This window comes from Heterodontus francisci, chromosome 26 (genome assembly GCF_036365525.1).
Source record: "Heterodontus francisci isolate sHetFra1 chromosome 26, sHetFra1.hap1, whole genome shotgun sequence".
Classification (NCBI taxonomy): domain Eukaryota; kingdom Metazoa; phylum Chordata; class Chondrichthyes; order Heterodontiformes; family Heterodontidae; genus Heterodontus; species Heterodontus francisci.
The window spans coordinates 21,160,495-21,177,527 of NC_090396.1; the positions used below are offsets into that span (position 1 = coordinate 21,160,495).

General features: G+C 45.6%; 1 protein-coding gene and 1 long non-coding RNA gene across 3 annotated transcripts in view; one reads left to right on the plus strand and one right to left on the minus strand.

The window, feature by feature from the left end:
• spata20 (spermatogenesis associated 20) overlaps positions 1-17,033 on the plus strand; it is a 452,991-nt gene that overhangs the window by 104,016 nt on the left and 331,942 nt on the right. For both annotated transcript variants that reach the window (XM_068057905.1, XM_068057906.1), the window contains exon 11: positions 9,293-9,485. In XM_068057905.1, the coding sequence (XP_067914006.1) occupies positions 9,293-9,485 (193 nt within the window). The remainder of the gene's footprint in view (positions 1-9,292; positions 9,486-17,033) is intronic.
• Positions 1-17,033, minus strand: part of LOC137384220 (uncharacterized) — a 32,013-nt gene that overhangs the window by 6,357 nt on the left and 8,623 nt on the right. Inside the window, exon 2 of the long non-coding RNA XR_010977542.1 lies at positions 14,986-15,261. This is a non-coding gene — a long non-coding RNA (uncharacterized lncRNA). The remainder of the gene's footprint in view (positions 1-14,985; positions 15,262-17,033) is intronic.

The following is a 17,033-nucleotide window of genomic DNA, read 5'->3' on the forward strand; positions in this document are numbered from 1 at the left end:
GAGGCTTCCTTGTTCCAGAAAACTGTCTTCTGTTCCTTTCTGTGTGGCACAATTCTAAGCTCCAAGTTGGCCAGCAGGTTAGTCATGTGACTAACTGGCTTAACCAGTCCTGCGTGTGTGGATTTCAAAGCTCTCTTTTGGGGGCGGGGGGTGGGTGGTGGTGTGGGGGGTGCGAGGGCGCGGAGTAGGGCTGTCTCTTACTGACAAGATGTGGAACCTTTGCCCAGACCAATCAGTTAATTGGATCAGTGAGCGATTCTTTTGTCCCACCAAGCATTGTCTCTTGGTATGCAAATATTCTTCCAGCCAAGTGTCTGGTGATCTTCAAACAAGTCATTTCTTCACTCCAGCAACAGTTTAAAATCAATGTTCATATGGCAAAATTAATATGCCTCATTCTTGGTAGGTGGGGGTCTGCATGACAGTGTTAAGAACTACAGAACCAGGATGGGTAGATGGCATTAGAATACAAATCAGCTGTGATTAAGTAAGTCTTAACAATGCACTTAGAAAATCTTAATATAATCAGACAGAGGGAAATCATGTTTGACAAATTTCTTAGAGCTTTTTGAGGATGTAACTAGTAGGGTGGATAAAGGGGAGCCTGTAGATGTATATTTGGATTTCCAAAAGACATTCGATAAGGTGCATACAAAAGATTAATACACAAGATAAAGGTTTACGGAATTGTGGGTAATATGGTGGATGGAGGATTGGCTAACAGATAGGAAGCAGAGTGAGGGATAAACAGGGCATTTTAAATTGGTAGGCTGTAACTAGTGGATCCACAAGGATCACTGCTGGGGCCTCAGCTATTTACAATCTACAGTGACATAGTGGTAGTGCCAATGAACTAGTAATCGAGAGGTGCAGGCTAATGCCATGGAGATGCGGGTTCAAATCCCACCACGGCAGCTGGTGGAATTTAAATTCAATTAATTAATTTTAAAAACTCAATTCATAAAAATCTGGAATTGAAAGCTAGTCGCAGTAATGGTGCCATGAAACTATCACCGATTGTCGTAAAAATCCATCCGGTTCCCTAAAGTCCTTTTGGGAAGGAAATCTGCTTTCTTTACCTGGTCTGGCCTACATGTGACTCCAGACCCACAGCAATGTGGCTGACTCTTAATTGCCCTCTGAAATGGCCTAGCAAGCCACTCAGTAGCCAAGGGCAGTTAGGGATGGGCAAGAAATGCTGACCTTGCCAGCGACACCCACATCCCACGAAAGAATGATCAAAAAGCATTAATGCCTTTGGCGAAGAGACAGAGTAATGTGTCTACGTTGCTGACAGTACAAAGCTAGGCGGGGGATGTAAGCTGTGAGCAGGCACAAAAAGCTGTGAAGAAACATAGAAACATTGAAAAATAGGAGCAGGAGTAGGAGTAGGCCCTTCGAGCCTGCACCGCCATTCAATATGATCAGGGCTGATCATCTAAACTCAGTACCCTGTTCCCGCTTTCTCCCCGTAACCTTTGATCCCTTTAGCCCCAAGAACTATATCTAAATCTTTCTTGAACATATTTAATGATTTGGTCTCAACTGCTTTCTGTGGTAGAGAATTCCACAGGCTCACCACTCTCTGGGTGAAGAAATCCCTCCTCATCTCAGTCCTAAATGGCTTACCCCTTATCCTTAGACTGTGACCTCTGGTCCTGGACTCCCCCACCATCGGGAACATCCTTCCTGCATCTAGTCTGTCCAGTCCTGTTAGAATTTTGTAGGTTTCTATGATATCCCCTCTCATTCTGCTAGAGTTTAGAAGAATATTTTTAAAAGGTGTGAAACTTGTAAATATTGTTGTTCAGAGAGTCTTGGGTGTACTTGTACAAAGAACACAGAAAGTTAGCTTGCAGGTATAGCAAGCAATTAGTGGCCCAGCAAGCCACTCAGTTCAAGGCAATTAGGGATGGGTGACAAATGCTGGCCTGCCAATGATTCCCACATCCCATAAAAGAATAAAAAAAATTAGAAAGGCAAATGACATGTTGGCCTTTATTGCAAGGGAATTGGAGTGCAAGAACAGGGAAGTCTTGCTACAGTTCTATACGGCTTTGATGAGACAACACCTGGAGTACTGTGTGCTGTTTTGGGTCTCCATATTTAAGGAAGGAAACACTTGCATTGGACATGGTACAGCAAAGGTTCATTAGTTTGGTTCCTGGGATGAGAAGGTTGTCCTATGATGAGGGGCTGAGTGAATTGGGCCTATGCTCTCTGGAGTTTAGAAGAATGAGAGGTGATCTCATTGAAACATACAAGATTCTGAAGGGTTTGGCAGGGTAGACAGAGGTTGTTTTCCTTTGCTGGGGAATCTAGTACATGGAGGCACAGCCTCAGGATAAGGGATCTATCATTTAGGACTGAGATGAGGAGAAATTTCTTCACTGAGAGGGTTGTGAATCTTTGGAATTCTCTACCCAGAGGGTTGTGAATGCAGTCATTGAGTATATTCAAGGCTGAGATAGACAGATCTTTGGCCTCTCAAGGTTTCAAGGGATATGGGGAGTGGGCAGCAAAATGGAGCTGAGGCAAAAGATCATCCGTGATCATATTGAATGGCAGAGCAGGCTCGAGGGGCCGAATGGTCTTCTGCTACTCCTATTCCTTACGTCCTTATGTAACCAGATTGAACGGGCTTAAGGGGCTGAATGGCTTACTTCTATTCCCATTTTCCAACCAAAAAACTGAAACACCACTTATAAAACAAAGAGTTTAGCTGCCATGGACCTACCACAAGCATTGCATCTAATTGATTTTGTTAGAGATTTTTCTTTGCTAAGCGTTGATGAAAGGATTAATTTCCTGGTGCTGAACACCAATAACATTGGTGCAGGTAGAAGAGTAGAGGCAGCACTCAAACATGCTGTGATCTCGAGAAGTAACAATAAGCTTGGGTTGCAAAAGCCTGTAGGTTGTAAAGCAAGAGGAGGATGAGAGAGGTATGTGGATTGAGTTTTCTTTGCAAAAGGACAAGTACGAGATGTGTGAGGAATCCTGAGGTGATTTTGTAAAATTGTGCATTCGATTTTCACTCAGTGAGGATGCTGAGTGGAGAAAGTATGTGTGGATTGCCTGACCTCATTTTGTAGGAACTAGCATGAGGCATACAAGAGGCCCATTACCACATATGCCAGTCCAGCGGAGGTAGTGACTGATCGAAAGGAGCTAGGACCAGACTAGTTTCGTGCTTTGATTCCCTATGTATTTGAAAAATATCTCACCAGGAATCAGGCAATGCTGAAGATGCATAGCAACTACCATACATAAAAGGACAGACTTTTACTTATAAGGGATAACTTAGCATAAGTTTGAAACCTGAATCATGTAATTCTTGTAGACATCCCGCTCTTTCAGTACACTTGTGTTTCACCCACTCCAGTTGAGAATAAAGTCAGGCATCTTGTGTTTAGCCTTGAGAGGAAAGCATTTAGGCAAGCCTACTCAGGGAGTCAGTTTTTCCAGTGCCCTGGCTAAACTTCCTGCCTCAACTTCCTGCCTCAACACCTCCAATAGCAGGTTAACTAGTCATTCATTATGCAGTTTGTGGTATCTTAATATGTACAAGGTGGCTGTTATATTTGCCTACGTAATGTTATTGTACTTAGCATAATTTATTATAAAATGCTTTGAGATGTTTGAGAGATGTAATGAGGTGCGATATAAATGCAAGCATTTTTTTCCCTTTGGAATGGTGACATGTGACAATTGAATTTATTTCCTACTATTCACAGACTATTATACATCATATTGTGTTTTCTAAGACATTTTTGGAACATTTTATTGACTTGACATTGACTGTCACCATAGTTCGGGAAATTGGAGGCACGGAGGCTCTTTTGCTTTCAATTGAAATCTAGTTTGGATGCAGTTACCAGATCAAGGGCTTAGGGATTATCTGTAAATTAATAAAGTATAATCCCTGGGTTCAATCTTCTTTTCTGTATCCAAGCCACTTTGCTTCTCTGCCTTCCCTGTGGGCAGGCATTCGTGATGTGCCAGTGTTTGATTACCAGTGCAATCAGAAAGATCGCATGAAGCTCCAAGTTGTGGTCAGTTGTTCATGTTTTGCATTGCTGGGAAATGGTTTCACTCCAGTGTCAATGCAAGCAGGGTTTTGTTACTTGGGTATAAAATTGGGTTCATACTTAGGTGAGTGGTGTGAGGTGAACTGGAGGAATTAGTCCCATGCTTCTTGGGATTTGCGACAGCTGGAGTACTTTCTTCTGGGAAACTTATGAAGTTTGACCCTGGACTAGGTGTATACCTTGTGCGCTGGAATAACTGAAGTGGTGTGAGCCGACCACCTTCCGGTACTCTGCTTCGCACCAGTCAGATTGGACCTTGACTCTGGAATTGTACCACTAGTTTAAAGTCAGTATTCAGATGGAATCACTTAATACCAAACATAAGCTCTGGAATGCCCTCTCTAAATATTACCATTCCTCCACCTCTCTCCTGCTTAATACCAACCTCTTTGACCAAGCTTTTGGACACCTATCCTAATGTCTCGTTAGGAGTTTCAGCATCAAATTTGTCTGTGAAGCGCCTTGGAACCTTTCACTATGTTAAAAGTGCATTGCTGTGAGAAACTTGTGCTGCAATGCCCTGCTGCTGAGCTAATTGACCACCAGTAAACACAACCATCTTTCTTTGTGACTGCAACGAGTGGAGAGTTTTCCCCTGCTCTCCCTTAACTTCAACTTTACTAGGGCTCCTTAATGCCGTACTCAGTCAAATGCTGCCTTGGTGTCAAGGTTCGTCATCCTCACCTCTGGAATTCAGCTCTTTTGTCCTTGTTTGACCATGGCTGTAATGAGGTCAGGAGCTGAATGGCCCTGGCGGAACCCAAACTGAGCATCAGTGAGCAGGTTATTGCTGAGTAAGTGCTGCTTGATAGCACTGTCAGCATCGCCTTCCATCACTTTGCTGATAATTGAGAGTAGACCGATGGGGTGATATTTGGCCTGATTGAATTTGTCCTGCTTTTGTGGACAGCACATACCAAGGCAATGTATCACATTGTCAGATAGATGCCAGTATTGTAGCTGTAGAAACAGCTTGGCTAGCGGTGTGGCTTGTTCTGGAGCACGTCTTCAGAACTACAGCGGATGTTATCAGGACTGTAGCCTTTGCTGTATCCAGCGGGCTCAGCCATTTCTTAACATGTGGGGGGAATTGAATTGACTGAAGACTGGCTTTTGTGATAGTGGGGTCCTCAGGAATAGGTTGAGATGATCATCCATTTGACACTTCTGGCTGAAGCTGGTTGCGAATGGAACAGTTCCTACAGATTGGAGGGTAGCTAATGTAACCTTACTATTTAAAAGGGGAGGTAGAGAGAAAGCAGGGAATTATAGACCAGTCAGCCTGACATTGATAGTGGGGAAAATTCTAGAGTCCATTATCAAAGATTTTATAGCAGAGCATTTAGAGAACAGTGGTAGAATCGGACAGAGTCAGCATGGATTTACGAAAGGGAAATCATGCTTGACAAATCTACTAGGATTCTTCAAGGATGTAACTAGTAGAGTTAATGAGGGGGAGCCAGTGGATGTGGTTTATTTGGACTTTCAGAAGGCTTTCGACAAAGCCCCACATAAGAGGTTAGCGTGTAAAATTAAAGCACACGGGATTGGGGGTAGTGTATTGCGATGGATAGAAAATTGGTTGGCAGACAGGAAACAAAGAGTAGGGATAAATGGGTCTTTTCCCGAATGGCAGGCAGTGACTAGTGGGGTACCGCAGCTATTCACAATATATATTAATGATTTAGATGGGAAACTAAATGTAATGACTCCAAATTTGCAGGTGACACAAAACTGGGTGGGAGGGTGAGTTGTGAGGAGGATGCAGAGAAGCTTCAGGGTGATTTGGACAAGTTGAGTGAGTGGGCAAATGCATGGCAGATGCAGTATAATGTGGATAAATGTGAGGTTATCCACTTTGGTAGCAAAAACAGGAAGGCAGATTATTATCTGAACGGCTATAAACTGAGAGAGGGGAATATGCAACGAGACCTGGGTGCTGTCGTACACCGGTCGCTGAAGGTAAGCATGCAGGGGCAACAGCTGGTAAAAAAAAAGGCAAATGGTATGTTGGCCTTCATAGCAAGAGGATTCGAGTACAGGAGCAGGGATGTCTTGGTGCAATTATACAGGGTGCTGGTGAGGCCACACCTGGAATATTGTGTGCAGTTTTGGTCTCCTTATCTGAGGAAGGATGTTCTTGCTATAGAGGAAGTGTAGCGAAGGTTTACCAGACTGATTCCTGGGATGGTGGGACTGAAGTATGAGGAGAGATTGAGTGGGTTAGGATTATATTCGCTGGCGTTCAGAAGAGTGAGGGGGGATCTCATAGAAACCTATAAAATTCTGACAGGACTTGACAGGGTAGATGCAGGAAGGATGTTCCTGATGATGGGGGAATCCAGAACCAGGGGTCATAGTCCAAGGATACGGGGTAAACCTTTCAGGACTGAGATGAGGAGAAATTTCTTCACCCAGAGAGTTGTGAACCTGTGGAATTCACTACCACAGAAAGCCCTTGAGGCCAAAACATTGTATGTTTTCAAGAAGGAGTTAGATGGTGCTCTTGGGTTTAAAGGAATCAAAGGATATGGGGCGAAAGCGGGAACAAGTTACTCAGTTGGATGATCAGCCATGATCAAAATGAATGGCGGAGCAGGCTTGAAGGGCGGAATGGCCTACTCCTGCTCCTACTTTCTATGTTTCTATGCTTCAGTCTTGTCATTTGCACTGACGTGCTGGGCTCTGCCATCATTGAGGATGGGGATGCTCATGGAACCTCATCCTCCTGTTAGTTGTTTAATTGTCCACCACCATTCACGACTGGATGAGGCAGGACTGCAGAGCTTTGATCTGGTCCATTAGCAATGGGATCGCTTAGCTCTGTCTATAGCATGTTGCTTCCACTGTTTAGTGTACATGTAGTCCTGTGTTGTAGCTTCACCAGGGTGGCACCTCATTTTCAGGTATACCTGGCGCTGCTGTTGGCATGCTCTTCTACACTTCTCATTGGACCAGTGTTAGTTCCCTGGCTTGAAGGTAATGCTAGAATGAGGGATATGCTGGGTTATGAGGTAACAGATTGTGGTTGGATATAATTCTGCTGCTGCTAATGGCCCACAATGTTTCATGGATGCTCAGTTTTGAACTGATAGGTCTGTTCTGAATTATTTAGCGCGGTGGTAGTTTCACATGACACTGTAGAGGGTGGCCTTAGTGTGAAGATGGACTTTGTCTCCACAAAGACTGTGGTGATCATTCCTACCAATACTGTCATCGACAGATGCATCTGCAGCAGGTAGATTGATGAGGACGATTTCAAGTAGGTTTTTCCTCCTTGTTGGTACTCTCACCACCTGCTGCAGGTGCCGTTTGGTAGCTGTGGCCTTCAGAACTCCGGTGGCTTAGCCCATAGTGGTGCTACTGAGCCACTCTTGGTGATGGCATTGAAGTCCCCCACTGTGAATACATTCTGTGCCCTTCCAAGTGGTCAACATAGAGGAGTACTGATTCATCAGCTGAGGGAGGGTTGCCAGTGATAATCAGCAGGAGGTTTCCTTGACCGTGTTTGGCCTGATGCCAGTAGACGTCATGGGGTCCAGAGTCAATGCTGAGGACTCCCAGATTCACTGTATTACCACTGTGATGTCAGTTTTTGTAGGTCAGTCCTATCCAGGTTTGATGATGGATTTGGGATGTTGGCTGAAAGGTATAATTCTGTCAGTATAACTATATCAGGATATTGCTTAACTAGTCTGTTGGACAGCTCTCCCAATATTAGCACAAGTCCTCAGATGTTAGAGAGGAGCACTTTGCAGGGTTGACTGGTCTGGTTGTGCCTTTGTTGTGTCTGAACCTGGTGCCTAGGCCTATGCAGAATAAGGGGGAACACATTTAAAACTGAGATGCGAAGGAATTTCTTCTCTCAGAGGATGGTGAATCTCTGGAATTCTCTACCTCAGAGAGTTGTGGAGGCTGGGTCACTAAATATGTTTAAGGAGGAGGTAGATAGATTTTTGAAATCTCGGGGAGTCGAGGGGTATGCGGAGCAGACCAGAAAGAGGAGTTGAGGTCTGGGACAGATCAGCTATAATCTTATTGAATGGCCTACTCCTGCTCCTGTTTCTTATGTTTTTATGCCAAGTGGTCTGTCCAGTTTTATTCTTGATATGCTTTGTCGTAGTGATTTGATGCAACAGAGTGGCTTGCCAGACAACATATAGGAGTTATATATCGGGCAGACCAGGTAAGGATGGCAGATTTCCTTCCCTAAAGGACATTAGTGAACCAGTTGTGTTTTTACGATAATCCGGTTGTTTCATGGGCACCATTTTTACTAGCTTTTTATTCCGGATTTATTTGAATAACTGAATTTAAATTACTCGCCTGTCATAGTGGGAGTTGCACTTACGACTCTGGTTCATTAGTCCAGGCCTCTGGATTATTTGTCCAGTAATATAATCACTTTGCTATAGTACTGCAAATTGTTGGTGTCTCACTCTTTTAATGTGAAAGAGCTGATTGTACCTCCACTCCTTCACTTTTGGTATCCGACTGTGAATGTGATGGACCCCAGGGATCAGATTGTATTCCCAGTACCAGCTTTCTCCTCCCCTTCTCTGGCGATTTGTTTCTTTGCAGTGGTTGGGTTCGTCCAGTCACTCTGATCTCCCTAGTAGCTAGTCTTTTGTGTGTTTTAACAGTAAGCACTTGTCAGGATATTTTGCAGCGGGGGGTTTGTGAGGTGTCTGATTCCAACCATACGAACATACAAAAGTAAAATACCAGCTTGTGCGCCATTGAGCCTGACTGACACTGCAATGGCTGGAGCATCATGACTAAACATTTCTTTCCCTCCCACACCTCACACCCACCCCGCAGCCATGTAATATCCTGGGAGAGGCTAAAAACCTAGGGGAAAAAATTCCCTAAGAAATTCGTCTCTGATCCCCTCAGGTGATCCAACCTTGATTTTTGTCCCACCTGTGTGCTTTCTGGAAATCCATTAGCTGGAAGAAATCAGGAGCAGGTGGATTTCCCCCTCACAAAGGTAGGGGTGCTGAGGTCAGTTGTAGGCTCTTGCTCACACTCCAGTTGATATTAGATAACTCACCTCAGATCAGAGATTGAAACTACAAACTTCTAGCTTTGTATGGCTCAGCTCATTCAGCCATCAGGAAGCTCTGGAGGTGAGATTGGAAGAAAGTTATGGTTACAATTTTTTTTTGTGTTTTTACTTAATGCTTCTTCAAACTTTGTAGGACCCTCATGGAGAGTTGGAAAGCAAGAATGTCCTCATTGTCCGTCACTCACCAGAGTTGACAGCTACCAAGTTTGGCTTAGAAGTGAAGAAGGTGAAAGACATTCTGAGCACGTGTAGAAAAAGGCTGTATGAGGTCAGAAAACAGAGGCCTCGTCCCCATCTGGACAGCAAGATGCTAGCATCATGGAATGGTGAGTGAGGGTGCTCCTGTATGGCCTAATTTTTTATTATTGCTGAAAATAGAGACATGTTGTCGAAGCTTTTCGTCTTGCACTTATCAGGACAATTGCAAGAATAACCAATGTAAGGGAAAACAACAATGTATACTGCATGTGAAGAGAGTGCTGATTGGTTGGCAAGTGAACTCTGATTGGTAGAGGTGTTGCCATGGAGAATGCACCAGTTTGCGGTGACGTTTTTGATGGAAAATAGGTAACATACTGCCTTGTCAAGCCCCAAGTGACAGAAATATGAGTGCTTAAACTTTGCATTTCTAGTGAAATTGTAGAACGTGAATGAGTTCAAACCTTTTACACTGATCTAAAAGAAAAAAGGAGGACTTGCATTTATCTAGCATCTTTCACAACCTCAGGATGCCCCCAAATGATTTACTACAACAACAACTTATATTAAATAGTGCCCTTTAATGTAATAAAATGTCCCAAGGTGCTTTACAGGAGCATTATGACACCGAACCACAGAAGGTGATATTAGGTTAGATGACCAAATGTTTGGTCCAAGAGTTAGGTTTTAAGGCATGTCTTAAAGGAGGAAAATGAGTTGGAGAGGCGGAGAGATTTAGAGAGGGTATTCCAGAGCTGAGGGTCTAGGCAACTGAAGGCGCGGCCACCAATGGTAGAACGATATAAATCAGGGATGCAGAATTGGAGGAGTGCAGATATCTTGGACGGTTGTGGGGCTCGAGGAGGTTACAGAAATAGGGAGGGGTGAGGGAACGGAGGGATATGAAAAAAAGGATGAGAATTTTAAAATCAAGATGTCGTGTGACTGGGAGCCCATGTGGGTCAGTGAGCACAGGGGTGATAGGGGAACGGGAGTTGATGTCAGTTAATACATAGGCAGCAGAGTTTTGGATGACCTCAAGTTTACGGAAGGTAGAATGTGGGAGCCCAGCCAGGAGTGCATTAGAATAGTCAAGTCTGGAGGTAATGAAGGCACAAATGAGGGCTTCAGCAGCAGATAAGCTGAGACAGTTCGAAGTTGGGCGATGTTATGGAGTGGAAATAGATGGTCTAAGTGATGGGTGGAATTTTACTTTGGGCCGGAGGTCCTGCCCACCAGCAGAAATAGTCGGTGCCGAGCCTGCCTCCGCCGGGCCTGGAAGCTATGTCGTGATTTTGCGTGGCCTGGGCCCTTAATTGGCCTCAGATATGACTTCCCCCCCCCCCCCCCCCCCCCTCTGAGGCAGGAAGTCCTGCCTCCAACAATTGCTGCCAATCAGCGGGCTGGCAACTCCTCAGTCCCTGCAGCGCCACTGGGAGTGGTGGCCACTACTGGAACTGCATCCAGCCAGGACTAGCAACATGGACGAGGCCCTGGAATGCAGGTAAGTGTGAGGGGCCTCGCTGGGGGCAGTTGGCTGGGCTGTGGCGAGGTGGGGGAGGGGAGGTGCTCCATTGGGGACAGCTTGTGCCAAGGGGAGGATCCTTTGTCGGGCACAGGGTGTCCAATCAGAGGGCCCTCCTACAGCCCAAAAGCAGGCCACCAGGTTTTACTGGGCGGCCTTCTGAACTACTGAGCCAGTGGCAGCAGGAGGAGGCCATTAGTGGCAATTAATTGGTCGCTTAAGGGCCTTAATTGGCCTGGGACAGGCAGCCCATTTGTCACCTCTACCGCCGCTCGTAAAATTTCAGCAGGGACGGGAATGCCCCACACCCCCCAGGACTTCCACTCAATTTTATGTCCCCCACCCCCCCCACCTGCCTCTAGCCCGCTCTTGTGAAGTGTAAAATTTCAGCCATGAGGTTGGAAGCTCAGCTCGGGGTCAAATGTGAAACCAAGGTTGCGAACAAGACTGCCAAGGAGGAGAATGGAGTCGGTAGTTAAGCAGCGGAATTTGGAGTGGGGACTGAAAACAGTGGCTTCATTCTTCCCAAAATTTAACTGGAGGAAATTTCTGCTCATCCAGTACTGGATGTCGGATAAGCAGTCTGATAAGTTAGCAACAGTGGAGGAGATGAGAGAGGTGGTGGTGAGGTAGAACTGGATGTCATCAGCGTACATGTGAAAACTAATGCCATGCTTTCAGTTGATGTTGCTGAGGGGCAGCATGTAGATGAGAAATAGGAGGGGGCCAAGGATAGATCCTTGGGGGACACCAGAGGTAGGGGTGCAGGAGCAGGAAGAGAAGCCATTGCAAGTGATTCTCTGGCTATGATCAGATAGATAAGAATGGAACCAGGTGAGAGCAGCCCCACCTTGCTGGATGACAGAGGAGAGGTGTTAGAGGAGAAGGGTGTGGACAACCGTGTCAAAGGCTACAGACAGGTCGAGAAGGACAAGGAGGGAACGTTTACCTTTGTCACAGTCACATAGGATGTCATTTATGACTTTTATAAGAACTGTTTCAATACTGTGGCGGAAACCTGATTGGAGGGATTCAAACATAGAGTTCTGGGAAAGATGGGAACAGATTCAGGAGGTGACAACATATTCAAGGACTTCAGAGAGGAAAGGGAGGTTGGAGATGGGACGGTAGTTGGCAAGGGTAGTGGGGTGAAGGATTGTTTTCTTGAGGAGAGGGTTGATGACGGCAGATTTAAAGGAGAGATGGGCAACACCTGAACAGACAGAACCATTTACAATATCGGTTAACATGGGGACCAGGAGGGAAGTTGGGTGATCAGTTTAGTGGCAATAGGGTTGAGGTAGCAGAAGGTGGGTCTCAGGAGCAAGATCTCAGAGAGGGCATGAGGGGAGATAGGAGAGAAACTAGAGAAAGATGCCAGTTCAGGGCTAGGTCAGGGGGAGCATTTGAGGATGTTTGACTTGTGGAAGGGAGGGGTGTGGCAGAGGCAGCTGATTGGATGGTCTTGATCTTCATGACAGAGAAGTCCATGAGCTCCTCACACTTATTGTTGGAGGTGAGGGTGGAGGGGTCAGGGGAAAGAGGTTTAAGAAGATAGTTGGCATTAGAAAAAAGAAGTCGGGGTTATCTTTGGATGATCCTGGCATAGTGAACAGTTTAGCAGACGACGGCAGGACCTGATATTGTTTTAAGTGGAGCCAGATCTGGCAGTGGATGGTTAAACCAGTTGTCCGCCATATACTGTCAAGTCTGCATCACTTGGACTAAAAGGAGCGGAGATGAGGGCCATACCAGGGGTAACAGCCAGGGTGAGAGAGACTGATCTTTTTATTGGGGACTAGGGCATCAATAGTGGGGGTGAGGATGCAGTTGAGCAAATCAGTAGCTGCGGAAATGTTGTGGTGAATGGAGGGCCAAAGGCTAGACAGTTGGGATTTTGAAAGTGCAGTTGTAGGTGAATAGGGAGATGGTTTTTTACAGAAATGGATACAGAATGAGGTAGAGTTGGGGTGTGGAAGGGGGATGTAGGTGGAGAGTGATACAAGGAAGTGATCAGAGATGGCCTTATCTGTAATTGATACGATGGGACTAGCAAGACCACGTGAGATGGCAAGATCGGGCCGTTGGCCGTGAATATGGGTTGGGGAGTTTACATGCAGAGGGAGATTTAGGGAAGATAAAAGGGCTGTGAACTCGGAGGAGAGAGAACATGTTGAGTTGTGATGGAGATTGAAATCACCGAGGTTGAGAAGTTGGATGATACAGAGGCTGAGGGAGGAAAGCAGTGAAGATATCTTGGTGATAAAATTTCTATTGTACTTGGGAGGGCAGCAGAGGATGAACATTTTAAATGAGAGGTGAGAGGGGTGGAACAAGGTGATATGTTCAAAGGAGGAGAAAATGCCAGAGGAGTAGGGGGGTTAGGCCAAGGTGTGATTTGGTGATAAGCACCACATTGCCATTGCGACAGTCTTGGTGGGGGATATAGCCAGGTGGGAGGCTTTATTAAAGGGGCAAGGTGTCATCATCCTCAGCCTGGTTTCCGTTAGGGCCATGATGGTGATGCAATAATCCACAATATATTCATCGATGGCAAGGACCTTGTTCGCAAGTAAATGGACATTCTGGAGGGAGGTGCATAGAGGGGTGGTGAGAGCTGATCTAGCAGAGTCCACTTGGTCAGTAATGGAGGGGGCGAGTTGGACAGGAAAGAGATTGGCAAGATTAGCCCCCAATAGGTGCATTGGGCAGGAAGGAAGGTCGATGACAGAGTGGGATGGGGCAATTGGGATTGCTGCTCATAATGAGCCAGCGCCCGAGTGCCTCGATGAGTCCATCGGAGGATGCTAAGCGAGGCAGAAAGGGAAGCTGTATATTTAAATAATAGGGAGTCAAGCCTTGTACGGAGAGAGCTGGAAAGTTGAGGAGCACTCAGCAATTGGGGTAGGGAATTGGGAGGGCAGAGCATTTGAGAGTGGAGAAGTGAAAGGAGGCATGACAATAGAAGAGAGTCTAGGAGGGGTAAAGAGAAAAGAAGTTAAAGAGAAAGAGCAAAAATGGAAATAGATTGATGGGCTTGGGTCTGGAGCGGCAGCCAAAATGTGCACGTGAATGGACTTGGGGAGAACTGAAGTTACATAGGTCTAGTTACATAAAAACTAGGGTACATAAAAACATGATAGTAAATGAGAATAGGAAATAGATGGAGATAATAGGAAGGATCCCAGAGTTAAAGTAAGCTGTCCCATGGTGGAATAATGATGAAAAAGGTAGGATGGAATCAGCATGAAGCATCAAAGAGCTGTTGCCTGAATTTGGAGACAGGTGTAGTGAGTGACATCCAGGAGCTGTTTAAGGGTAGAGTATAAGAGGGCACACTAATGGAGGTATTTTCATAGTAATGAGGCTCCAGGAGGTGAATAGAGTCAGTTGCAAGATAAAAAGATGGCGAAGTTGCAGGATGCCATATAATCCAGAAGCAGCCAGTGAAGTACTTTTGAAATGTAGTCACTGTTGTAATGTAGGAAATGGAGCAGCCAATTTGCACACAGCAATGGAATAATGACTGGATAATCTGCTTTAGTGATGTTGGATGAGGAGAAAGATTGGCCAGGCACTGGGAGAATTCCCTTCTCTTTGAAATAGTGCCTTGGGATCTTTCGCATCCACCTGAGAAGGCAGACGGGGCCTCAGTTTAACATCTCATCTGAAAGATGGAATCTCTGACAGTGCAGCACTCACTCAGTACTGCACTGAAGTGCCAGCCTAGATTTTGTGTTCAAGTCTGTGGAGTGGGGCTTGAACACTGACACTGGGTGAGAATGCTATCAATGGAGCCACAGCTGATCAGAGTACGTAGGATGGCTTTTATTGGGTCTATTGAGAAAAAAAAATAAAGCTCAGAGGAGCAATGGCCATAGTGATATTGATGAAATAGAAAATACATCCTGTTGTTTGCAACTCTTGTTACCCAAAGAGTTGATGTTTGTGACATGTGACCATGGAGTATGAGATGTAGTCTTTTCTCATTTGAAGTAGCCAACTGTGTTAGAAAAATCAGCCCATCTTTACATTTGCATTGTATTTTACTGATAATTTGCCTATTTGTAATAATTGGTCCTATCCTTAGGTTCCATTCTTACCTGCCGAAACTGTGTACCATTCGTTGCATTCTGAGGTGTAACCTAGTAAAGCGGTACAGGAAATGTTGGAGTGTCCTGGAATGACTCACACTGGTGTTTTGTTTGCTTTTCCTTCCTTCCTGTCCAGAAGCTCCCAATCAGCGACTCTCTTCGATGGCCCAGCTGAAATCGGCAACTCTCCGTTTTCCATAGGCACAAACCCACTTCCGCTGCTATGTTGACATTGGGACATTGGCACCCAGTAATATTGAGGCCACCTGTGGTTGAACATCCTGTCTGAATATTGTGAAAAGAAAACTTGGCATTTATATAATGTCTTATCAAGTCACAGAAACATCAAAATTGCTGAATGAGAGAAGACCGAGGTCTACCTCGTTTAACTTATACTATCCTGGTAGTTGCATGATACAGTGACAATGGAGTTGTTGACTAATTATAGCATTCATTCTCCATCAATTAGTCTACAACAGACCCAGACATGAAGTGAACAAACCCCCAGTGCTGGAGAGCTTTGGGAACCGTAGGTCCAGTTATCTATTCTCCCCAAACCCGCTACCCTTACCACGTCACGTCTCAAATGACTCATACTGTATCCCATCTAATTTGAATTTAAATCAATACTAAATACTTCCACCGTCTCCCAAGGGATCCTTTAGCATAGATTGACCATTTGCTAATTGAAATCATGACCTCGATATTTACCCTCACCCCATGATGGGCAGAGAAGGGTTGGGGGAGATTAAAAATAAATGGGGAATGCGTCCCCAAACAGTTGCATACACACCCGTTGTGTTTTCATGGTAGCGGGTTTTGTGTTGTGCGAGAGGTGGGATACTTAGTTAACATTTTTAAACCAGGTGACCATGGTACAATTGGTAGCTTGATTTAAATTTAACAGGGCTTTGGAAACCTGGCAACAAAAAGAAGGCGAGAGCTGTGTGCTCGAGGTTAAGTGCCTTTCGAGTCATAGAGAGATACAGCACCGAAACAGGCCCTTCGGCCCAACGAGTCCACACCGGCCATCAAACACTCATTTATACTAATCCTTCAGTAATCCCATTTCCCTCTCACATCCCCACCTTCCCTCAATTCTCCTAACACCTACCTGCACTAGGGGAAATTTTTACAATGGCCAATTTACCTATTGACCCGCAAGTCTTTGGCATGTGGGAGGAAACCGGAGCACCCGGCGGAAACCCACGCGGTCACAGGGAAAACTTGCAAACTCCGCATAGGCAGTACCCAGAACCAAACCCGGTCGCTGGAGCTGTGAGGCTGTGGTGCTAATCACTGCACCACTGTGCCTTTAACAGCACTCCTTGTGGGACAGGAGGGGCAGGAGTGCTCCCACACTCGAGGAATTTTTCGGTCTCCCCTTTGCTCCCTCCCACAATCGCAGTCGAAGTCGAATTTCCACCCACCGCCCGCCCCCCCCCCCCCCCCACCCCCCACCAGCACCAATCTCTTACTCCCTCCCCTGTCCCAATTGCTATGGGCCATCCTTAAGAGTGCTCGGCTGTGGCCTCCTGCCGCTGGTTTTCCCGCCCAATAACTGGCCAGCTTATCATTTGGGCCCACTGCTGAGTACGAAATGGAAGAAAAAAATTATAATGACCTGCCATTACGTTTGGCAGCACCTCCGTGATCCTGACCTATGCACTGTTTCCCAAAGCTCCCTCCCCGCCTCCCCTTAAATATTGGGGCTTGTATTTCCACAAATTAGTTTTGAAATTACTCGCTTCAAGCACTCGCTCTCTCCTTGGGTTCGACTGTTCTGGACAAGGTGAAATAGCCTGTCACGATCCACATTATCTAGTGCCTTTAGAATTGTAAGAACAGCTTTATCACCTCTCAGAAACATCTCGAAATGCTGCATGAAGAATGAGATAGTTTGGCGTGTAGTGACTGCTGTTCTGTAAGCTTTAAATACTGCTAAGCTACAGATCTTTATCCCTAGGGGCAACTCTGTAACTTGTCTACATTCCAAATTACAATGGTACTGAGATGTTTACTGCCAAAAAACTAAAGCGTGTTGACAGTTTTAGGTT